General features: G+C 38.2%; 1 protein-coding gene across 4 annotated transcripts in view; it reads right to left on the bottom strand.

Moving 5' to 3' along the window:
* The window catches only part of lrrk1 (leucine-rich repeat kinase 1), a 95,549-nt gene that overhangs the window by 11,753 nt on the left and 57,299 nt on the right, over positions 1 to 26,497 (bottom strand). For all 4 annotated transcript variants that reach the window (XM_027162289.2, XM_027162304.2, XM_027162298.2 and 1 more), the window contains exons 25-31: positions 26,287 to 26,456; positions 18,781 to 18,978; positions 18,148 to 18,425; positions 8,546 to 8,740; positions 7,627 to 7,778; positions 3,582 to 3,699; positions 1,060 to 1,176 (exon numbers count right to left, since the gene is read on the bottom strand). In XM_027162289.2, the coding sequence (XP_027018090.2) occupies positions 1,060 to 1,176; positions 3,582 to 3,699; positions 7,627 to 7,778; positions 8,546 to 8,740; positions 18,148 to 18,425; positions 18,781 to 18,978; positions 26,287 to 26,456 (1,228 nt within the window). The remainder of the gene's footprint in view (positions 1 to 1,059; positions 1,177 to 3,581; positions 3,700 to 7,626; positions 7,779 to 8,545; positions 8,741 to 18,147; positions 18,426 to 18,780; positions 18,979 to 26,286; positions 26,457 to 26,497) is intronic.

Raw genomic sequence — 26,497 nt, 5'->3', positions numbered from 1 at the left:
CCCTATTAAATAAAATAGTAATAAAGTGTGGTTTGTTTCAAATCATCTAGCATATCTCTAATTTTATATAAAATTACAGTCATTATTTCAAAATACATGGTACATTTCTTTTCCTGAAAATAGAATATTTATAGAACATGGCAAGGATTGTCATATTTAACATACTATTTAAAAGACGGATAAAATCGGCCAGAAATGTATTTATTAATTAAACAGTTATTCAAAGACAAACCTGTGACAAACCCCTGTTCCACTTTTATTCAGCTTGTTGTTTTCTAAAAATGTTTAGCTCAAGTCTCTAAAGCTGCCCTGAAGGCAAAGCTCTCCATTGACCCTGAGTGCTTCAAAAACATAGGTGGAGGCCACATCAAAGTGCACAAAGGGGAGTCTAAGTGTGTGTTTGGAGAGGGATGAACAGCAGCTCTGTCATTGTTGTCTGTAGAGAGGACCATCTGCCTCGGAGAGCTGAAGCACTAACACCTGCATTCTGGACACTTCAAACAGGAGGAGGAGAAAGGTGAAAAAACCTCTGTGTTGGGCACTAAAGAAGCCCTTCATTGTAATACCTGGGTGGGGTAACGGGGTGAAGTTAACTAGCAGCTAATGTGCACAGAGGACGTGATTGTAAGAAAGCACTAAATGCAACACTGCCTAGTTTATGTAAGTCTAATAATCAATATTTAAATATTGAGCCTTGAAGATACAAATGGCCATATGGATTACATTATACACCAATAAGCTATGAGAATCCAGCACAGTGCTGTTTTTTTAAATACATTTTCCATTCTATGTTAATCCATTAATAGGACAACATTTATCTAAAGGTGCTTGATATGCGAGACAGAATCCAATCCAGGACTACAGATGAGGAGCTTAGGTCGAGATTCTGGCTATTCAGGACGAGATTTGAACTTGCAACCCTGTAATCATCTTAAATTCTGAAACAGCTGGTGCCTGTAAAGACTAAAATGACAGACAACCATTTGCTTATTTACTTTGGACATCTGAAAGAAGCCCACCGAGTGACTGGCGAGCGTGTGAACCGACTCAGATACTGACCTCTGACCTTGCTGGCAGCAGCATGAGGCAGGTGACCACGGCCGGACAAGAGAGCAGTTTTTGCGGGTGACTCAAGGGACACATCTCTTTCAGGCTGTATATAAAAACCTCCTGCTCCTGAAAACAATTGCATGTAATGCAAGATTAATTATCTGCGTTTACAGAGGCTGCACAGCTGGCTGAGGGAAAAGAACAAACAAATAGCTACTAGATAACAGATTCAGCCACGTGGACTTGACACTTGTAAATCAATGCTAGGTACATAATGGCAACATAAATCAATAAATAGTGTTCAAGAAACGGATGGTATATGACACGAAAGACTATTTTTAAATTGAAATTAAAAAAATCTTTTTGTTCTCAGTGTGCACAACAGATGACAAAACAGGACTTTATCTGAGGTAATAGTGATGACTTTTTTATGGTCAATTTGCTATCAAATAATCAAAAGCAATAGAAAAGTGTGGTTGATAATTGTATCACGTATCTTTCACTATGTACAGTGGTACAAATAATAACAAAAATAGAAAATAACATTATTAACTGAAACTTAGGGTACAGAGGGAGCTTAAACTAAAATCAAGGTAATGATAGACAAGTGTCATCATATAATTTATGAAGCAAACTAGGCAGAAGTCGATCTTTATTAGTACAGTAGTCCTGGAACTGTGAAATAAGTGCATTTTTTAAGTACTGTGGCACTGCATTGGGCTGAGCAGCTGGGTATGGAGCCATTAGCAGTAAAAATGCAAGTCTGGGATATTCAAATCTCTATTTATTTCATATCAGCACTAGAAATTCACCAGGCATTTAACTTGCTCTGCTCTTCCATTGATTTTAAGTCAGGATTATTTCACTGAAGTTCTGACATGACATTTCAGAACCTTCTTGGGCACAATAGTACTGAACCTTGACTTGATTTGGCTCAGTTTTTATAGCAGCAAGGAACGGCAGTTTTAACAAACAAACAGACAAATAAATGATCTTTCCAAGTTCTTAAATGAATAAAAATCTAGCTATAATTTGACTTGACATGCAAATACTGGTCTAAAGGTCAGCTGGTCTACAAGGAACAAATTCATTTCTGTGCAGCTGAAGCTGACTCATCATTTACAGCTTTTCAGTGAATCAGACGCAGACTGGTTTGGACGTCATTCCACTCAAATTAGCACTCATTTGATGAATAAGTGCAGAGTTTCACCAACAGATAAATGAATCAATTGGAAGTGAGTATGGAGCTGCGATGATGTTTGTATGCACAGATCAGAAGCACTGTTTTCATCTTGTGGTAATTTATACTGGTTGTGATCATCGTAAACAGGCAAGCCTCTTGTGATTTATCGAGTTCTACAAGCTCAGCATCCGACTCTGAATTTCTTTTTATCCTCTTGTGATCCGCATCAATCGTCTGGCTAGGTCTCGCATTACCAGACTTGTATATGTTTTCACTCGCACTAAAAAATATGGCGACGGCTCTGACCATTGTGGACCATGATCAAAAGGATTTAAACTGAGTCTCTTTACTCTCTCACACCAGTGCATCATCAATGTTGGCCTGTGTTTCCAGGTCTGTGGTTTTCCCACGGAATGGAACTAATTTTAAGGTTGTGCCAAGAGCTGATTTTTTTCTTTGGGTTAAGAGTTCAATGTTTTGCAAACATTTTTGCATATATATGAAATATCAGCTGCTGTCAGAATCATGTGCATCAGTGAACCATTCCTTTGCTTAGCTATACTTATTTTCTAGCATTATTCTGTATAATTAAACTATAAGACTAGTTTAGGTCCTAGGTAGGAAAATATTAATTATAATAATACTAAATGTTTAAAGTAAAATACTAAAGATAGAAATACAATTTTTTGATGTTTGTTTAGTGTGTTGTATAATATTGTATAATATTCTACTAAACTTCATTAAAAACATTGGATTTTGAACACATTATATTTTTAACATCATTCGTATTATTTCATTCTTTTATATTTAAAACCAAAAATCCGATCCAGATTTGTTTGGACGTCATGACGTGTTGTTTCACACAACACTGCGCCATATAAACCAATGACTCAGATACAGCTGGTTAGGTGATTATAATGTACATAACACATATATAACATACACCATATCTTAAGCCTTTTGTACACTTCAGAAACCACTGTGGCGATTGTTTATACATGAAACATGACAGTGTTGTCTATTTACTAGTAACTCACAGAGAAATAAGTATCTTAATTCGAACAATGTAAAAAGACTAGATTTTTCATTTGCATAAATAATTATTCATTCCTATACAAAAAATACTTAATTTTTTTTTAACAGATATTTAAAAAAAAAAAAAAAAACTTTGTTAAAAATATTCTGCATGATTACTACTTAACCACTTTAAGCCCTGTAATATATTGGGCAACATTACAAGGTCTTTGGTTGTGGTTTTTGACTGAAGAAGCTAAATGGGATTATAGTATTTCCATGAAAACATGCTGAAAAGAGGAGCTTGGATAGACTACATTTCCCAGAAGCTTACCTCAGTCGCGGTCCACAGGGTGTTCTCCGTCTTTAACTGACAGCTGAGGCGTGATCCTGGGCACGGCATTCGCTTCACCTCCACCTGACCTTTGGCTGCGTTCACCACGGTGTAGTTCCTATCTCACACACACACACACACACACACACACACACACACACACACACACACACACACACACACACACACACACACACACACACACACACACACACACACACACACACACACACACACACACACACACAGTTGTTTTCAGACTGCTTTGGGCTTAGCTGCTCCACTTGAAACTGATTATATCTAGTAAACAAGATGGGAACGATGAAATCTCACAGAAAACAAATATATAAATAAAAGTTTTTAGAAATGCACAATTCACAGCTGTTTGAAGGTTTATAGTAAATTATACTGTTACAGCATAAGCATGGGGATTTGCTTCAATCGAGAAAGAAATTAAAATACATTTTGTCGGTTTACAGAATTCATGAAATTGTTTCATGAAATCATGATTCATAGCTAGAACTCTGAGGTCATTAATCATGCTGTGCTCTGAGTAGCTCAACTCCCCGCAACGAGTCACTCCATCATGACCCTAAATCAGCTGAAATTTAAAACCTAATTTCTTCATGAAATAGACATTATCATGATGATCATTGATCGACTGAGATGTCTGCTGTTAACTCGTGTTCATTTAATTTAGTCAGCGATGTCAAAGTTTATGAAAGTGAAAACCGCTTCTCAAATAAAGAGAGTTCATACAGTCACAGTCAGTTAGTCTGTTCTGTAATGTTATACTTTCTATAACAGTTATTGTTACACCACTGACTGTCTTATTAGGCTCGTCACTTGTATTCATTGTCCAAATTTGGACAAAAAGCTCCAAAGCTCATTTCATTCTAGTGGGAGATTTTCCACCTTCAGTGTTTTGTGGACTTTTTCGTGTACATACTGCATTACGCTGATACATTTGGTCAAGCTGCTACCTTTTCTTTCTTTCTTAAAATTAAATTAATGGTCTGTTCAATCGCTCGGGTACTGTAACAATAAAAAATACTTAAATATTTAGAGTCATTAGAGTCAGACTGACAAAAACAAAGAAACCAATAGAAAACAGAAACTAGTGAAAGCTATGTTCAAATAGTATTTCTGAACACGCAGTGGTGTTGAGATCCAACTCATTCACTGTAAAGGGATTCTTATTAGACTTTTCATTGTTCTATTAACCATCACATCTAAGTAACATCATGATGCTGTCATGTCTTACACGATGATTTTGTTTCATCAATCAAAAGTTGTTACATTAATCTGAGATGCATATCATTATACTGACAAAGACAACTGCGACAAAGACAAATCACCCCAAAATTGACCACATCAGCAGCCTGGGTCCCCAGAACAGGTAGAGTTCACACCTATGCTATTAGACTTTTATTCATAACTGTTTGTCAGTTAACTGGACAACCAGAACAAAATGAATGTCTTTGGATTGGAGAAGTAAGTGAAGTACTTGAAGGAAACCCTAAAGCACGAGACACAGAAATCAAACCCCAGAGATGGGAGACAAACCTGTTAACCCACATGTCCAAGTCCTGAACAATACTTTAAAAACAAACAAAAATATGTTATGTTACAGAAAAATATTTGTAATTCAATAAAGAAACCAAACTATTACTCATTAGACCAAATAAACGTCATGAAGGGATTTTACTTTCAAAAGCAATGAACTACTAAAGTCAGGGTTTCTAGAGGAACTGTCATGAGTTGTCCAAGATGCTCATTAATTATAAAACTACATTCTATATTCTCCTAATACCTCACAAAAACCGAATCACATCCACCTGTGTCTACAGACACATATCTATGAAACAAAGCACACTTACATTAAATATTATTTAGTTTCTTACAGTATACAACGCTTTGTTTTTAAATGTAGAAACATAGATTTGTATTTCTGTTAAGGTTCTGAAACTGTAAATGTTAAGTTATTTGTATGGTCCTTTAACTCCTTCAGCGAATCATCATCATCATCATCATTATTATTATTATTATTATTATTATTAGCCACCTTTTATTTTTATTATATTATTATTATTATTATTACTACTACTACTACTAAATTTTTAAAATATTATTATTATTTCATTTTAAAGAAAACAATTCCACTAAAGGTTTTTGTTTCCCTGTGCACCTCTGAAAGCCTCGCTCATGTACAGGATATAGTATAGCATTCTATAGAGTACTTGCTGTGCTTGAGTAAAGACAAAGCTCTCTTTCTTCTTGCATCTCTCAAGCCCTGAATGTGAATTACAGCACCTTTCAGCGCATCTCGAGGCCGCTCCATTTGGCATGATGACACGACAGCGGATGTAATTGCCAACACCTGGGCTGCGAGATAAAAGCTGGCCATTCAGATTGTGTCAGGATGCCTCGGATGGCTCGCTGAGAGACAAGAAACAATACGGCCGTCCCTCATCTCACCTGGAAGCTATCTTCTGTGATGAGCTTCAGGCCACGACCATTTATTCTTACAGGAAGCCTGTCACGCATGATAATGAGCTCATTTACATGCTCATGAATATTAACACATCCTCAAACAGTTTTTTATGGGTCGTGTGGTTCATCTCAATATTTTCACATTAACTTGGGTTAATAGAGGTGCTAAGTTTCACGACTGTGGGTTTTGAAAGGGGGTAACTGGACTTAATGAGCAAGAGAGGAAGTGTGTGTAGGACCATAAGTGAAGGGTGCTCACTCGAAAAGGCCACACGAAATGCTGATTAACATTAAAGTCAGCAAGGAAACAAATGAGGGAGATTTAATTTTCCCAAACGCCAATTAGATATTTACATATCATTTTACCAGGATTCATTTATCGTAATAAATTTTTTAGCATGGGTTATGACGAGTTGCCACATTTGGAGGTTTTCTGAGACACAGATGCCTGATTTAATAGAGTTCTATTTTAAAAAAGCCAAATTCATTAGCCTGGGTCTTTTTCTTAATTTGAAACCCATCTTAAAGTCATTTTACACCAGATGCCAGAGGCAGCAGTCCAACACAGGCTTGTGTTAATCAGTGTTCTTTTATATTCAGCTCTATGCACTGTGCTACAGTGTGCTGCATTTCTCCACTCTCCCTGAATTAGTGGTCTGACTGCAACCGTGCACAGGAAAGAAAAGCTCATTGGGATTAACAAATGAGATGCAGTATATAAACAAGATCATCAATATAGATACCCGGCCAGTCCAAAGCAGTATAGACATATTTTGGTAGTTTTTTTTAAGTAGTATTTCAAATGAAATTGTTTCCCTTAACATGTAGTGATGAGCTTAGAAATTTCAGTATGTGGAAAGCTTCATTAGGAACACGGTTTTTATTTACTTATGTCTTTTCTTGGTCATTTCTTATTACTTGTTAATGTCTTCCTCATTGTTTTGAAATTGTAGAGCTTAGTAAAAATAAAGAAAACCTATAAGCAGGCGTGTGCAAATGTTATATTTACTAAACCAGTGGAAAAAACAACACATAAATAAAAGCTCCATGTCAGGCTCCTACAACAATGACACAAAATTGTCTGTGCACTCAGGAAGCTCTCTCTCTCCTACCTACAGTATCAGTCACAGCAATATTAGCCAATCATGGACGTCTGTGAGCTGAAGTAGATGAACAGCCGTGTCCTTTGAGGGCATTACATTGCCATCTGATGTTGCATGAGCAGCGGTTTGAACAGATGTGAGCTGCTGAATTCATGTGCCTCTGAGGAAATAATCATAGCCTTTGCCCTCCCTGTTTGGTATCTGTTGTGTGACAGGAAGTTTGCAGCTGTCGTATGACACAGAGAGCTTCCTGATGGGTGAGAATTGTCTATGACTTCGGAGAATTCTTAATCTTAGGTGAAATGTGTAACAAAATTGCATCAACACCTACAGTAAGAATCAGCTCGATGTTTAGTGCAGTATTTTTACAAATGCAAGCTAATAAACCCACAAAGGAGAATTGCAAATGAAAACCTGCCCACATACTCTATGCACACTCCTACACACACCTGTTGTCTTTTTCACCATCCCAGAAGACGGCGCTGTAGCCCTGCAGCGAGGAGAGGAAGAGCTGACTGTGCTGCTCGCAGGGCAACAGGTACCTCAGACAGGTGAATCTCGGCTCCTGCATCTGTCTCAGGATAGGCAAGGCTAGAGGACGCTACACACACACGCGCACACACACACACGCGCGCGCGCACACACACACACACACACACACACACACACACACACACACACACACACACACACACACACACACACACACACACACAGAGAACATCAGACTACAACTGGCATTAAACATAATGTTTCTACCCACAGGTAGTGACCAGGATTCCATTTTTTGTGTCTGAGGAAGCAGTAGGAGTTCTACTCCGGCTTCATGTTGCATCACATCACCTCATATCATCACTCACTGTTTTATTTCATAGGTCTTGTACTAGCAGATATCAAATAGTAGAAATATCCAGCATTAAACATTTCTATGCAGTATGATGATAAATATTTCCAGGTCTGATCGATGCCTTTAGAGACTATATGCCTTTATCAAGACTATGGAGTGGAACAATATCGATGGGGCTGAAGTGAATTTTGAAATGAAATAGATGCAAATCTTAGCATTGTGATTCTTATATAGATTGTTCTTCACAAAAGACAGTTATTTTGGGTGCATTAAACTCTGTATAGCTTGTTCTGAAAATATGGCACACGCTTTCAGGCCAACTTGCACTAACAAAATTATGCTGCATGCAACTTGGAGAGAAAAAAACCCAGTAATTATATTTTGTTGCCTTTTTTGGAGTCAATATAATTTATTTATCATTTATTATTTATTTAGCCATTAATTTATCAACTACCTTATGCAGAAGTGTATTTTTAGTCACTAAAAGACTACGCACTCCAATTTGAAAAGTCCTTTTATACCTTCTCTGGTTTTGTCTCCCAACATTCCTTCATTAAATCCTGCAGGCAATAGAACTGCACTTCCTGTGTGGTTCCCAAAACAGGCCGGATTCCTTTGGAGAGTTTTTTCGCTATCTGCAGCTGGTGATGACCCAACGATGGCCGGCGACCAGACAACAGCTCATACAAGACCATCCCATAAGAGAACATGTCCACCTGAGACACAGAGATAGAAGAAGAGAGAAGAAATGATGCAGCAGGAAACAGAAGAGAGTCATGAGGGAACCAAAAGATTTATAAACACATAAAAGTCATTAGATATACAATAATTGCTTTGTGTGCTTTTGCTTGACATGTGGGAAAAGGCACAGAAGAGTAAAGCGTTAGCTTTGGCGTGGGACAATTCTGAAGTTATATTTGGCTCTTGTTCTTCTGTTGTACAAAAAAACCTGGACAGAATGGAACCAGGTCGTATCTAGAGTACGGCGTTATCTAAAGTTATGTAATTTCCGTGAATGAACCGGAATCGTAGCTAAAAAAAGCACATTGTGTGTTTTTAGGATAGCCTTGCCAAGCGGGGAAAACATAGCCATGATTTCCCCACAGTGCTGAAGGTACAGTAGCGTACAATATACTGACATCACTCAGTAAACATTTAAGATATGCAGGAAGTGTGCTAGAGGCAGAGGCTGGTCTCAACTCATCTCATATAAGGCAGTGTTACTGCATTCCTTTTGCTTGAGCATGGCAGTCCCTGCGGCTACAGCAAAATCTGGGAAACGCATTAAATTGCTTAATTACATTGAGAACCCATTTAAATACTGAGGCTACGTTCCAAGCTATACTTCATGTGACTAATTTTGGTTGGCTTAAGAATTCCCATCTGTATAATAGTTCATTTGCTTTGCTGTGTTGATGCATTATTTTGTCTTTAAATGTTATTTGTATTGGATTCCCCTTAAATGTGATGAACTTTGCTGTAATTTAACACTACTGTTACTTACTGTGAGTGTAAACATAAATTTAAACACTCAAAAATGACAAAAAACAAAAAAAAGCTATTTAATGACTCATTAAGAGAGGTTTATAGCTCAGGACTGAAGAATAAGTGGTGTATTGCTGGTGTAAAAAACACTTCGAAATGGGCTGTTAAAACTGTGTATTTTAGATTTTCGGTATTTGACACCACTCCGATCGGGATTGGCAAAAACATCTGAATATACATAATATATATAATGATATCGACTTACAAATTGAAGCAAACCAATCACCGAGCAGCGCCAGCCCTGAGAAAGCCAGCTCTGTGTGCATAATGCAAAGACGTGTCCATAATTCTACCAACCCTCTTCTTGCAGCTAATTTCATCAAATAGACAAGCAAGTTTTTGTTTGTTTTGTTATTTAATAGAAAATTACAGTACGTCAGCATGCAAGTGGATGCTACTGTAAAAATTAATTATGCTGACGTTCATACTTATAAGTTGCTCAAAAGCTCCTGGTTACTCCATTGAACTTATAAAATCTACTGTACAGTTATAGGTAGGAAAATATTTATTCTTAGTCTCTGGTGTCTCTTTTTTGAGCGAGAAAATTTGAAACTTAATGTAATTTATGCAGAATTTTTGTATCCCTGTAAAGCTGCTTTGCAACAGTCTCCATTATTAAAAGCTCTCGAACTGAACTGAAATAAGAAAGTTTATATCATCGCATCTATCGTATCACATCAATCATCTATCATGTATCATATTTATTCAGCTCAGAATGTCATTTCATGATTTTGTACAGATTTATGTATGTCCTGTATAATAGACTGATGCCCCTAACATGGAGAGTCACTACCAGGCCTCCTCACCCAACATCAGTGTCCAAACTCACTAATGCTCTTGGGTCTGAATCACCAATCCCTACAGCCACTCTTCAGCTATCTAGTGTATAGCCTTCTCTTAACAGTAGCACATATGGATGTGAATGGTTTAGTATCCACATACTTTTGGCTGTATATTGCATATTAGTGTATATTTATATTTATTTAAGCAGAAAACAGAAATGAAGGTGTGTGTGACATCATCTAGGATATAGAAAATATGAGCTTCAATTTTGTTTATATGAGCTTCCCGAGCTCATATAAACAAATGAATAACAGACTCCTGTAATATTTTTAAAGATAGCAAATATGCCTTACTTGGTGATTCATTTATGAAATGCTCAAGTTGGTGCTTGTAAGCTGGATTGTAAGATTTGATTTTATCGGATAATATGAACACCGTGATTCATCCAAACGCTGATCTATCTGTAGTGCATAACATTAATCATGCTGAACTCACAGTAAAGTGCACAGTAAAGTATTTAGGAACTGGTTGTAGGGAACATTCACATACAACAAACCAAATTAAGTAAGTAATTAAACTCATAACTCCTAATTACGCAGCACTAGATTAGTAGATTGGTGACCGGTTATGCTGTAAGTCGAATCAACTTCTTCCTTGACATTAATCATATGACTTTAACAAGATTTCAGCACTTCACCGTTTTCTATTAAGAAAATTTGGATTTTAGAGGTTGTTTTATAACGTTGACATCACAATGCATTACTGTTCATTACATCACAGGACTGTTCATTTCTTAATTCTGATTGGTCATACAACATTATAACAGCAACTCTGACAACAGTTTCATCTTCGAGGCACTTTGCATGTTTAAATTAATGCACTTGTTCTAAACATGACTATTTCTACGGTACACACAAGAGTTGGAAACTTAAACACCGGCCAATAGTGTTCGAGGTTTCCTGCAGGTGATCGAGTGGCCGATCTTTACTAATATCACATTCCATAAGAGCAGAGTGTGAAGACTGAATTATCAGAGCAACAGCACAGATGTACATACAATATTGAAATCCAGGCAATGTAATATGAGACATATCAGAGTTCATATGAGGACAAATTGAGAGTTTGATTGCTCCAGGAACCAGAGTAATAGCACGGCGTCTCTGTGTCTCTGTTATATAACTCTTATATGTTTTTTATGTAGCTCCATGGTCCTGAAGAAATGTTGTTTCATTTCATCATGTACTGCTTCAGATATACACTTGAAATAACAATTAAAGCTTCATGGCTTGACTTGACTTAACTTGAGGTCACCAGGAAGGACGAACCACATCCAATAGGAGTTATTGTCAAACTATATGCAAAAAAAACTTAAAACCACAGCTGTTCAACTCCCTGCAGAATCAAATACACACGACAACTCTGCTGTTTTCACCAAAACTGTTGTTCAGGAGCTCCGCATGGCCAATATTCATGGTCAGGTTGCTATAGCCAAACCTTTAGTCAGTCATGCCCATACAGGGAGTTGTAAGGCAGTTACTCCACAAAATTGTATTAGAAATTGAAGACGTCTCCAGTGTCAGTGCTTAGTAACAGGCAACGTTTCCTGACACAAAAAGGTCTTTTAGCAGATGACTTAAATAAATAAAATACTGCTGTGGCAAGAGAAGTACTACTGAGTGACTACTGTGGTAGTAAAATAGTCAATTGTCTGACGGTGGTTGTAACTCACTGACCTCAGAAGCTGCATCTTAACATAATCATTAAGAAGCTCTTCAGGAACTTTGAGCGAAAGTTAAAAGGAACCTAAATCTTCGGGTTTATCGACACTGTAGCTCAAATGGATTTCTACCTTTGCTTTGAGGGGGTTTACCCGGAATTGACAGGATCAGAAAGATCTAAGCTTGAACTCAGAGTTCAGCATCAGTATCCCTCATTAACAACGGCCTCTCAAAACAGCCGAATAAGCCGAGCAAGTATTAAAACTATTCGTTTCCTGAATAGGCAAAAAAAAAAGAAGAAGAAAAAAAAAAAAAAAAAAAAGAAAACCAGAATAACAAGAAAAGAAATGTCAATATAGTCATCTATTCGGTACTTCTTTTACTCACAGAAAGGAATCGAGGCAGATGTGTGTGTCTCCCTGTGAGGGGCTTCCACTCATTATATTATATACTCAGCTAATGTTTATGGTGACAAAGCAACTTGTGTGAAGCCTTGATATAAAACAAAACATTCAACCTTTCGTTTACAAGCCATGGCATTCTATCGTCACACATAAAGGCGTTACTCGAGTCCGACTAGCATCTTCCTTTTTAATAAAAATTATTTACATACGAGCTAACCGCATTATGTAGTTATTGTTATACATCAGATTTTGTGATGCATTGTACAGAATTTGCTCAGTTTAGTCAGTTCTTACATACCTTTAAATGATTTATTCTGGAAATATTGTCTAGCGTCCATTTAAGCTAATTACAATGGCTCGTAAGTAGATTTCCAAACAACAGCCAGAAGCAGCTAGCAAGATTCAAAGAACAGCAGCATGCAACACAGCACTGAGAAGTTTATGAAGGGTTAAACAAACATATGAAATTAAGATAGGGTAAAAGGTAGTATCAGCTTTTCTTATCTAGGAGTTTAGGATAATTTAAAACAATTACAAACAAGAAAATGGTGACCATGAAACTAACAGACTACTTCATGCCTACTAGGCAACTGTAAATGAGCAACTACCCCAAGAAGCTGGGATACAGATTTGTCCAAAAAAAAAAAGAGGAAAAGTTGTTATATTTAAACCATTTTTCTCATGTTAATGAACATCAAATTTGTAACAAAAGCCTGAATTTAAAATGCGTCATTTTGAGCTGAACTAAACATATTGTTTAAATTTACTCCATTATGAAGAAGGACAGAAAATTCCCCCCTGAAGTCTGTTCCCCAGGTCTCATGAAAACCAAAAATATGTTTCAGTTTCAGCAACACTGGGGTACGAATGGAAAATGGGAAAACATTCAATTGTGTTATAAAAAAAGGACTGAACCATAAAAATTCTTGCATTTTTAATCCTTTAAAAAAAAGTTAGTAAAGAGCCCTTTAGGACATCGATGTCTTTAACGGCAAAAATAAACCAAACGCACGACAAAATGACAGCAGGCCATTTGAAATTACAGGCTAAAAACCTGAGTGAGACCATCTCAGATTTTATATGACGACATCACAAGGTTTGGGTACCGAGAGCATGGCTGAACTTGTAGGGTTTTATTTTTTCAGAGAATGTGGCAAGGATAATGATGAGGATGAAGTCATCATATAAATGACTACTGGTTCCTATCAAACTACAATTTGGGCTCATACGAATCATGACTTGTGGAATGATTCCAGGTGAGCTCTAATCTCTCAGAAAGCATCCAAAGAGAGTACAAAAAGAGAATTTTTTAAAATTCAACTCTGCATGCTCAAAAAACAAACAAACAAACAAACAAACAAACAAACAAAAAACTTGGAACACCAGAACGTATAGACACGATTTCTCTGGCGTTCCAATTCCGATCCAAGATCATTAAACCTTATTTTCTTCTTCATTTGCAAAATAATTTGCTTCTTTCGAGAAATAAATGCTTAAAATGTGAAAATTTATCTGACAATTGAACAACTATCAAATTAATAAAAATGTCTAGAACTAGGTTTGTGCATTCTTATAGATTATTTTCCAATCCTGTAATAGGAAATACTAGATAATATTATTTAAGATATATATTCAAGATTTTCTCCCTTGCTAAGATGTCATTCTTTTTTAGTTTGTGCTGCTTACATAACCAATTGTTGCAAAAGCATTCTAGAAAGCTCATGAGAAGTGATTATCATTGTCATAAAGCTGAGCTATTCAGTATTATTGGATATACATAACCAACACCAGAAGCCACATAAAATTAGTCATGGGCTGCGCATGCAAATAAAAACCTGTAATTATTTTCAACAATGGTGATGATGAATTAATCAATCACATGAAGAATTCAACAATCCAGTACAATTTATTGTATCCCGAGCCACACTATGTCTGATTAAGCATTCCTCTTCTGTATAGGGGCAAATTAATATGAAAGAGAGGAAGGAATTGAAACTAGATTTGTAAAGTTCGTCGCGACAAACTTTGATGTTGGCTTTGACGGTGCAAGTATTCGCAAAGGCCGGTGCATTTTGGAGGCGAGTGGACAGAAAGATTGTGAAAACTACTGGACCGCTAGGGTGCCAATACTTTTGGAGGTGATCGGCCATGAGCATGTGACGTGATCCGAATACCCGTGGGGCAGTTCCCTTCATTGTGCTGAGTGTTTTGATATGTCACATGTCAATGTAGTGCAAATTTTTAATTTAGCTTGTTTTGGGGGCGGGGCGACACGTGACGTCACGTGACGTGACCAGAATACCCGTGGGGCAGTTCCCCTCATTGTGCTGAGTGTTTTGATATGTCACATGTCCATGTTGTGCAAATTTTTGATTTCGTTTGTTTTGGGGGCGGGGCTACACGTGACGTCACGTGACGTGACCAGAATAACAGTGGGGCAGTTCCCCTCATAGTGCTGAGTGTTTTGATATGTCACATGTCCATGTTGTGCAAATTTTTGATTTCGCTTGTTTTGGGGGTGGGGCTACACGTGAAGTCACGTGACGTCACGTGACGTAATCAGAATACCCGTTGGGCAGTTCCCCCCATTGTGCTGAGTGTTTTGATATGTCACATGTCCATGTTGTGCAAATTTTTGATTTTGCTTGTTTTGGGGGCGGGGCTACACGTGACGTCACGTGACGTGACCAGAATACCCGTGGGGTAGTTACCCTCATTGTGCTGAGTGTTTTGATATGTTACATGTCCATGTTATTCAAATTTTTGATTTTGCTTGTTTTGGGGGCGGGGCTACACGTGACGTCACGTGACGTGACCAGAATACCCGTGGGGTAGTTACCCTCATTGTGCTGAGTGTTTTGATATGTCACATGTCTATGTTGTTCAAATTTTTGATTTTGCTTGTTTTGGGGGCGGGGCTACACGTGACGTCACGTGACGTGACCAGAATAACAGTGGGGCAGTTCCCCTCATAGTGCTGAGTGTTTTGATATGTCACATGTCCATGTTGTGCAAATTTTTGATTTCGCTTGTTTTGGGGGTGGGGCTACACGTGAAGTCACGTGACGTCACGTGACGTAATCAGAATACCCGTTGGGCAGTTCCCCCCATTGTGCTGAGTGTTTTGATATGTCACATGTCCATGTTGTGCAAATTTTTGATTTTGCTTGTTTTGGGGGCGGGGCTACACGTGACGTCACGTGACTTGACCATAATACCCGTGGGGCAGTTCCCCTCAATGTGCTGAGTGTTTTGATATGTTACATGTCCATGTTGTGCAAATTTTTGATTTTGCTTGTTTTGGGGGCGGGGCTACACGTGACGTCACGTGACGTGACCAGAATACCCGTGGGGCAGTTCCCCTAAGTGTGCTGAGTGTTTTGATATGTCACATGTCCATGTTGTGCAAATTTTAAATTTTGCTTGTTTTTGGGGCAGGGCTACATGTGACATCACGTGACGTGACCAGAATACCCGCCGGGTAGTTCCCCTCATTGTGCTGAGTGTTTTGATATGTCACATGTCCATGTTGTGCAAATTTTTGATTTCGCTTGTTTCGGGGGCATAGCTACACGTGAAGTCACGTGACGTGACCAGAATACCCGTGGGGCAGTTCCCCTCAATGTGCTGAGTGTTTTGATATGTCACATGTCCATGTTGTGCAAATTTTTGATTTTGCTTGTTTTGGGGCGGGGCTACACGTGACCTCACGTGACGAGACCAGAATACCCGTGGGGCAGTTCCCCTCATTGTGCTGAGTGTTTTGATGTCACATGTCCATGTTGTGCAAATTTTTAATTTTGCTTGTTTTAGGGGCGGGGCTACATGAGACATCACATGACGTCACGTGACGTGACCCGAATACCCGTGGGGCAGTTCCCCTCAATGTGCTGAGTGTTTTGATATGTCATATGTCCATGTTGCGCAAATTTTTGATTTTGCTTGTTTTGGAGGCGTGGCTACACGTGACGTCACGTGATGTAACCAGAATACCCGTGGGGCAGTTCCCCTCATTGTGCTGAGTGTTTTGATATGTCACATGTCCATGTTGTGCAAATTTTTAATTTTGCTTGTTTTTGGGGCGGGGCTACACGTGACGTCACGTAGTGTCGAGTGACGTCACCAGAATACCAGGTGGGGCGCCAATACTTTTGGCAAAAAGTGGCTACTGAGGGTTTGGACATTTCATGTCAATACGGCAATCATTATGGGATTCTACTTATTATTATACTGCGTGGATCACAGAGAGAGAAGCCGTGCCTGAGCTCTGCGCACGCTGTGTGTGTGAGAGCTTAGAGGAATTTTCGGAATTCCCCATTCAAGTCTATGGGATGTTCGATCGTCGACTACCGGAAAACCGAAAATTCCGTCGGAAGTCCGAAATAAAAACTTCGTCCGGAGTAAGGTCCTAAAGAACCTGTCCGAGTTCGGTGTAAATCGCTCGAAAACTTGCCGAGTTATAAACCTCAAAAGTTTATAATGGAAGTCTATGGGGAAAAAGGCCACTTTGCCGGAATTCCGATCTCTTAGAAAAATAGAAGCAACAAACTTCAGACCATACGACATATCCTAATTTGGTGCATGTGGCTCGAACGCCCTGGGCCACATTTTTTTAAATAAATTTTTGTCTAATAATAATAGTAATAATAATAATAATAATAATAATAATAATAATAATAATAATAAGCTTATAACGGAAATCAGAATGTTGGCTTCTACAAAGCCAGCATAATAAATAGAACAGTAGGAGAGAAAGATTTGGGGATCTTTAACATTTACTGTAAAACTCATGGTACAACCCAGCTACCTGCTCATCTGTTACTGATCAAGTTATAATGGCAGTAGTTATAAAAGAGTTTTTTAAATTATATTTTTAAGTAAGCTTTTGCAAACAGGGCCATGGTGATGCAGGCCATGTATAATGAACGTGTATTCTATTTGAATGAGCAGCTCTGCCATGATTTAAGATAGTTTGGTCACATGGTTATAGTTAGTAGCAGCTAAAGAGAAAATATAATGCCAGCACGGAAAGGTCATCGGAAGGGGGCACATATTTTTTGTTGACCACAAAGCATTGCATAGCCACACATAACCAAATCATTACTTCACATAAGGATATTGCATAGCAAAAGTATTTGTCTCATGTTGCTGTGCTTGTGCTTTTCCCCCATGCTAACTCAATACGCCTACATAGGTGCTATATGAAGTCTATGCTGGGATTAATGGGTGCAAGGTTTGAATAAACCCTGAATGGGAGATCAGTTTATAATATTTTTGAAAGGCTGGTAGAAACAAGATAACAGCGGAAACCAACAATAAACAATAAACCTAGCTGAGGACCAAACCAAAGAAACCTGAGAGGTGCTAATGCTATACCATAATTACATTGTGTGCCCCCATGTATTATTTGTATTATTGTTTATATAACTAAAATAATCTTTTATATTGTTACTGTTGCATGGCAACTCTCAGATCTCATGAGAATGTCAAAGGAAAAGACAAAATTGTAAGCTCAGAAAGATTCGAGTACTGATTAATAACATTTGTGTTTACATAAGTGAAAAATAATACATTAAATCTGTGAAACCCATATTTGCTAGATGATTTTCTTTTTTGTGATACATAAATAAATTTCTTTCCTAAGACCAGGTTGCAAGAAACCAGACCATATACCTTTTCATCATAGACGATACCCGGGCGTATCTCAGGAGCCTGGTATCCTGGCGTGCCCTCTACTCCCAAAGCTCCCTCATGAAAAGACTGGCGTGATATGCCATAGTCGGAAAGCTTGACGTTGACAGAGTCCTCCACCTGCAGTGACCAAACGAGGATGTTGTCCGACTTCAGATCACAGAAGATTATGTTCTTCCTGTGAAGGTAGGCTAAGCCTGCAGCGACCTGATAGGCAGCTTTGAAGGTGAGCATGTATCCCAGAGGCATGAAACTAGAGCCTGTGGACAGTAACCAACACATTAGCTCTCAATACCAACTCTTTATAATGAGTTAACTTTTTAGAAAATACATGAGCTTAAGATGATAACCATATTATGCCTAGTTTAATGGGAGCACAGATGTATTCTGGTCAGTGCCAATGGTGGATGAATGGAATGCCAGTCCACCACAAATTTCTGTGCCATATAATTACATGTATACGAGTCTAACAATCTAAATAATATACAGAGCCCTAGTACAGTAAGTTATCACATTTTAATTATCGTAATTTTATCATGAGATCAACACACTGCTTTAATAAACCATGCCTAAAAGAAGCATGTTTTAAATTTCTTGGGTATGAGCCCGTCTCACCTTTGTTACGTTCCTCCAGTACACTGTTAAGGCTCCCAAGTGGCGCCAACTGTAGTGCAAAACACAGCGGGTGGATGCTGATGCCCAGAAGGGCCACGATACAGGGGTGCTGCAGGGTGTGTAGCATGCTGGCCTCCTGACGGAACTCTGAGAAGCTTCTGGAAGCATCTACAGACTGCAGGTGTTTCAGCATAGTGTCTGGGGGAGCATAAGAGGGCATTATTGTGTTAGTTTGGAGGAAGTTACATCAGGCTTGGCTAAAAGGCTGTTCGCTTTCCAATGTTTCTCAAATTGCAAACTAGAATGAAAAAACAACTGAAAACTGATATGTGGGAAAACAAGGACTGTCTAAGGCAAAGAATGTGAAGTACTTGGACTATGGCCTGGTTGCAGATCCAACAAACCAAACAATTAAAAAAAACTGGAGCAGAAAGATCAACATACAGACAACTAGCTTGAACTTTAGTGAATCCAATTTTATCCCAAACTGCTTTGACTCCGGGCCTGGATGCCTGTAGCATCGTCCAGATTTGAATTTCTTATGATGGTGTGAATGGTTTTATGGTGTATTTTTTTTAAATACATCTTATTCTGTACTATGACCAGCCAGATGATATATAAATCATTTCAGTGATTGCATCATCATCAACTTTTTTTCTTCAGTGGCCATTTTTAGTTGCTCTTTCTGGTCTAAAATGGATATAAAATGCAGTGCTATTCAAGTATAAACACTTCAAACTTTTAAGCATTAAAAGGGAAACATCGTCAGTGTTTAGTCCTGTTAATTGCTTTTCCAGCCCTTTGTAAACAAGAAGGATTTCAGATGAATACAAAAGAGAGGCATTTTACCTTTGGTCTAGTGGGCTATCAGCAAAATCACATATATGTACTGTAGAATGGTACAACATGTTCCAGGGGAATTAAATCCTAACACTGCCACAGCCACTGCGTTTAAAGCATTCCTTTAGGCTTTATGTATGTTATAAAACTGCCACCGCTTCTGTATACAACATGCGACTTCAATAAAAGAAACCGTCACCAGTTGCCTGAGTAGACTTGAGTGATGATGAAGTTTTGTAGCTGGAGGACATATAATGGTCTGGCATTGGGCTCTTGTGACCATAAGCCCTTAATGAGAAGGGATACTGTTTCTCTCCAGCTGTGCTGAAGTCAGCACTCTACAGTACTGCTAATGCTACAGAATGTTTCAGCACTATCCAAGGTGACTGGTATAAAACAGGGGTCAGAAATCAATTTCTTAAATGTGACTTTGAGACCAAAATTTTGATAGAAATTGAGATGATAGATTCAGGGTTTAGGAGATGATAGCAGGGTTGAGCAGGTTATGGATTTCTTCTCAGGGCGGTGGATGTTAGAATAAAGAGCATGATCAGAATAATACTGTTCATCAGAAAGATTACAGAGTTGATGTCCAGGGCCAGTATACAGACTAAAGGGATCCTATTGGCTGTAGGTTTGTACTGTCGTTCTCCTCTTGCTGTTATTTAGACTTTAACGATCTTTTGATCTCAAGCACCACCATGAGCCACTATAGTCCACAACTGGCTTATGAGTGACTAGAGGTGCACAAAGGTCAAGCTACAGACATGTGTTGACATCTTTAAACAAAGCTTTTCCAGCAAAAGCTGGCAAGATCAGAGAACCATTTTTTGTTTTTGTTTTCTAACTTTTTTTTTTATTCAAACGTCATGATCAAACATTGTAAAAAATGGATTCATTAGTTCTTTCTACATTCTATTAACACAATTGTTAGTATTTAACATATTTACCTAAGAGCTAAAGCACATGTCAGTAAACAAGATATTGAACCTGTTTAACAATATGTTTACTGTTAAAAATAGTACTTAATCCTGTTATTTTAGAGCATCCTGTGTTTGTAGAGAAATGAAATGTGTATAACGACAGTCAAGGAATATGTACGCTGCACATATGAGGAATTTGTCTTGAGTGCACATGTAAAGTACAGAACAGTCAACCCTGGACAATATTACAGGACAATACAGTATGTGGTGTTCTGGAAAACCTTCAGGCAAAATGGAGTTATTTTTTGCCAGTAACAATGAACTGATTTGGAAACATAAGGATTGATTAAGGTTCCATTCCAATATTTTCTTGATGCTTGCTTGCAGAGATCACAATGGATAATGCAGTTTAACAAATGCACTGTAATAAAGAGTCAGTCTGCCTGGTGATGTTGAAAATCTTGCTAGCTAAGTGCCTAAGTGAGATTCTCGCATGTAACTCATGCTTCTTTTAACAGAGCTAAAAGAGTACATGCCGTACTGAATGAGTAGTGAATTTGTAAACCTAGTGAAGCAGGTTTGCCGGTAATGTTGAATATGTACATACAGTACAGTACATGCAAGATACTTCACTGTATACATCACATCAGTCTGACTGTTATTAACTATACAGAAGATGAAAAGTTTGCTCCATCAAAAAAACCCTCAGATCATTTACAATGCAGCAGCACACCTTGTTTCCAAACAGCCTCAGAGGACCCACATTACACCCTCATTAATATACATCCACTGGCTTCCTGTAGACACCTACAACTACATCTAGAACAATTCAAGGCCTTGGTGCTCACCTACAGTACAAATCTGGAGCAGCATCACTCTACTTGAGGTTTATGTTCCTCACAGCAACTGAGCATTTAACGACCAACATCTGGTTGAGGCATGAGGTCCCTTTCTAGAACTTTCAGATTGACTGTCCCTCAGTGATGGAATGAACTTCCAACCTCATAACATACAAAAATAAACTGTCTCTATCTTCCATAAATGGCTAAAGACCCACCTCTTCTGTGAACACTTCACTAACCACTAGCTTGAATTTACACCTCTACTCTCTTCAGTCTGCTTATTCAGCACGAATTAAATATTGTGTATATTAGCAGTGTCCTCTGCTTGATACAATAAATCGCTTTGCTTGTATTTCTCATTTGTAAGTCATTTTAGATAAAAGCATCTGTTAAATGAATAAATGTAAATGTAAGAGAGGTGCTGCCAAGTGTCCACTGTGCAGCTAGAGCTGTGGGGGAAAAATCTGGTTGTGCGCCTGCTTGTTGAAGCTTTGATCGCACTCGGTCTTCCGCTGGAGGGAAAAGCTTCAAAGAGGTGAGGTCCAGGTTGAGGAGGTCAGCTATAATGTTGCCAGCACGTTTCCTGACATTCCTGTTATAGACTCCAAACTAAATCCTCAACCTTTAAAAGACAAATTAAATTGGAAATTCTTCTGACAGGAAGATCCTACTGTTTTAGTGTTCTAAAGATAAACGTTACAGGGTCACTATTCAAAGTACGCAACATCGAGTGCATGGTGGGATACATTTGTCGTTCTTAATACATTATGTATGTGTATGTTTAAGTAAAATATTATATGTTTAAATATAAAACATTCTTATCTATGTTCTACTATAATTACAAAAAAAACAAAAACGTAGCAAGTTAAAATACATTAAATATAGACAAAATTATTTACGTAAACTCCTATTTAAACTAATTTCCAGACATATTTGATTGTTTTTAAGCATTACATTTTCTTGTTTTGTCTTGTTTAAGCATTATTTTCAAGAAAGACAAAAAACAGTCTGCCAGTAAAGAAAGGAAATAAATGTAATTGTCTTAATAATCTTTGATTGGTTTACTGTAATCACGTACAAATAGAAAACAGTTTGACTAGATTCAAGATATCACTTGCAAAGATGTTTTGCAGTTTTCAGAAAGTGCTGATGAATATAAACAGGGGAAGTGAAAAAATAGAGATGGCAGCTGTGTGGTTGTAACATCCCCCGATAGGTGAAGGTGAGAAGTGAAACAAGAGCTGTGATGAAAACCCCTAATGTGTGTACAGTGACATTTTGTAATTTTTGTAACTAAAAAGACAGTACAATGCTTGCTAAAGAGATCTGTATGGATCTGTGTGGTTTACTGTACAAAACACTGAGCTTTACAGAAAAGCCTGGGGAAATATCTGAATGCATAAAGTGTGGGATTCAACGAATGAGAAGTTCTACATTTTGAAAAAATATTGCACATGGCTCCTGTCTGCAGTTGCACTTTGTGTTTATTTTGGGTCTATGAGCGCATAAGCCTTGTTCCACTAAAACCTTTGTACAGCAACAAGCAACTTTTGTTCGGCATGTGTAATAGATGTGAGATAAATTATATTACACCACAGCACGGCTAGATAAGGTGTTGAATTTTTCAGTACTGTGCAGTTTTTACAGTAGCTTCAGCTGAAAGTCAAATCACAGGTTTACATTAATGCACTCCTTCTAATACGTGAGGAATAATAACATTATAGTAACAGCATACTGTATAACATCTTATTAGAATGTATTGCATACGTTGCACAAATTGCACACATTTTGTTTACAATAGTCATTAACTTTCTTGTAGACTTAGCACTATTTTTAATCTATTTTTACTTTTTATGAAAAACGGTTGGAAAGTGTTTTGTACTTGTGTACATAAAGGTATATAAATTTGTAATTTGAACACCTTGCAAGGTGTCTTCTAAGGCAAACACTTCACATCATCTAATCCTGATAACAAACAGACTGAAAAAGTCCAATTATTTAAAGAAAGAAAGTCTTTATTTGTCGCTATGGTTACGCATTCTGTAAGATTGTTATTCCGAAGACTCTATGGAAGGAGTCTCCAGTGTCAGGTTTTTCCCACATGAGAATGAGTCATCAGGACTGAAGACTTTGGCTTTGCAGCTTCTCTGTCTCACGACAAGTGGTGTCATGAGAAGAGAGAGGGGAAAAAAAGGAGAGAAGGGTGAGGGAAGCTTTCAGTGTGTTTTAGAGCTGAGGTCATAAGTTTACATACGCCTGGTAAAATCTGTAATCTGTCAACTGCTGAACAGGATGATCGATGTAAATTGTTATTACTTTGTTTAAAGCTTTTTTCCCATTTAGTACTGCCTTTCAGAAGCTGCATTAATATTCACATGCTTCCCAAAAGACATGCTCAAAAGTCGTCGTCCCCCCACCCCACCCCAGTGAATGCTGCAGCTTCAGTAATATTTGTCACTCAGTCATGTTCAGTGTGAAAAGATGAACCTCAAAATCATGTAGCTGCTGTCAGAAAGGGGTTTAACATGCAAAAGATGCTGGAAAAAAATGCTGCTCAGGACAATTAAGAGATGATAAAGAATTAAAAAAAAAGTCGTCGATCATCTAGGTAACAACACAGTGTTAAGAATCAAGCCTATGTAAACTTTGGAACGCATTCATTTGTGTAAGTTCAGTTATTGGGGCTATATGTAAACATCTGTTATGTGAAAGGGAAATAACAAACTAAATACAAATCTTATTATTCAGATTCTGCAGTGTCCTCAACTATAGCATTTAAGGTAAACTGTAAGTGATGACAGGAACTAACATGGATAAAAAGCTGATTCAGAAAATATGATACGTTTCCTTTCATTGTAGTTGAAACCACAGAATTTGCTCCAGAATAAATCAAATGTGAAAAAATATGAGCTGCTGGATGACCAGGTCACAGAGCCCTAAAGCTAGATGTCAGAAGGAAAAAGAATAAAGCACCCCAAAATCGTCCGACCTCATCTTGTAAATACAGGTCAGAATGCAAGGAATGGCAAATGGATCAAGTCCACTTTCTATGGCAGCACGGTTTTTTTCTTTCCTTTTTTTTCCACCCCATTTGTCATCTGCCATTACACAGTTACCGCTATTCACTCGTGCAGCAAAAACAGATTGATGCACAGCAGACAGGAAGCAGCATGGTTATGGCAGCATGGTAGTATGGGCAGCTATGAAAGATAAAAGAGTGGGAGGATAAAGAAAGGACAGCATTGAAAGGAGTATGACTCAGCATAAGGAAAAGTTGTAATGCACTCTGCTGAGTTGGCTGATAAAGACACACACATGGACGCACACACGTGCACACGAGCACCCACACCCAACATAATCAGTGCAGCGATTCATTAATCCATATCTGAAATGCATTCAACCACAATCTAAAAAGAGCTCATCGTGCTCCTCTCTGTCCGGACCACTTTAAAGGAATAGTATATGTAGATGTGTAGATGATCAGTAGCTTGCATATTGCTAAACTGGTCCTCAATACGATGGAGAAGGCCATTGGTTGTCCTTGTCATGTTGTTATTTGCAGTAGTGTACAATTGTGTGCTCTGTACTATTTGGTTTGGGAAAAAGACTTATTTCAGCTACAAAAGAGACACATTGACATATATAAATAAATAAGAAGAGAAAATTCACTACACAAGCAGATTTTTTTGTTTATTTTTTTTGTTCCCAGATGCATGACCAACATAAAAGGAAAATCCTGGAATATCTAAAACTTTTCTCTAAGGTCCACATATGCACATTAAATAAATAACCCTCTAAAATAAAGGTACAGGTAGAATAACCAAGCCTTGAGATCACCCCCATGACAAACCTGAGAAAAAAAAGAAAAATACAGCACAGAGATCCTGAGAGTGTGTGGTGAGTGGAGAAAGTAAGAAAGAGAAGTGGTGGTGAGAATTCAGTCTGGATAAACTGACGTAACAGTGATTCATCAGCGTTCCTCCTCTTAGCTGTAAGGAGCTCAAGGCGGATATGAGATCAGCAAAGCTCTGACATTTGATCTCAAACACAGCATGAGCCAGAGGCTCACTTTCAAGAAGAAGCAGAAGATTATTTTCACCAACCAATCACAAGGACTCACTGCGTACACACCTCAAACTGGCCAACACCGAGAAGAGGATAGTTTAGCACATGCTTTTGATCACAATAACTGCTTTACCTCGACTCACTGTGACTCACCGATCAATCCTTAAGTAAAGTTGATTGTAAATGTTCTCTCTTGCAAAAAAACTTAATTTATTTACACCCAACGGATTTATGAATGTTACAGTAACACAAATATTCTTCATACTTATGTGTGTATGTTGATCACTGGCGATGGCATGCAAAGGGCAAGATGCGTTTACAGCATAGCGCATTTCCAGAACTCCATAAAAAAAGATAAACAGTGAAAGAGGTCTAAAAAAGTTCTGGAAGTGTGACGGCATCAAGTAATCTTCCAGTAATACAGCTCAGCATACAGCATAATCAGGATTCAAATATTTTTTAAATTTATCTGGATTACTTGTGCAAAAGCTCTTACAAATGATTAAGACCCAAATCTGTCATATCCAGCTTGGTAAACAAGCCCCAATGCCAATAACGTTTAGGCAGCTTCTCTATTTTTCTATATTTCATTTTGACAAGTTATCGAGTTTGAACACTACTGCCTTGTAGGCTAGGTGGGGCAACAAATCTGTACCCTCTACTGAGAGCTGAAATGCCCAGGGGTTATTCATACTCATGGATGGAGCTTCTTTTCCACTGATGAAAGATGTTTTCAGAGTAAATCTCCTATGAAGACATAGCTGTCCTACTATAAGTGAGTGACAGAATGCACTGCCTGCAGGAAGGCTGATGGTTAGCGAGTGATGGACTCTCACCTGTGCCGCTGTTAAGTGTCTGCTGTCTGCATTTCTTAAAGGGGAAGTGTTTGATGGCCACTGGCTGGCCTCTGTACTTGGCTTTGTAGATGACTGTGCCGCTGCCTCCCTGACCAAGGATGTCTTTCTCCTGTTTTCTCCACTCCAGGTCACTCTTCACCAGGAACAACCTAAACACACACAAAACACAACACATACGCATTAATCTTAT

The sequence above is a fragment of the Tachysurus fulvidraco genome, chromosome 2 (genome assembly GCF_022655615.1).
Source record: "Tachysurus fulvidraco isolate hzauxx_2018 chromosome 2, HZAU_PFXX_2.0, whole genome shotgun sequence".
In the NCBI taxonomy this organism is placed as follows: Eukaryota; Metazoa; Chordata; class Actinopteri; order Siluriformes; family Bagridae; genus Tachysurus; species Tachysurus fulvidraco.
This window is presented reverse-complemented; position numbering and strand designations above follow the sequence as displayed.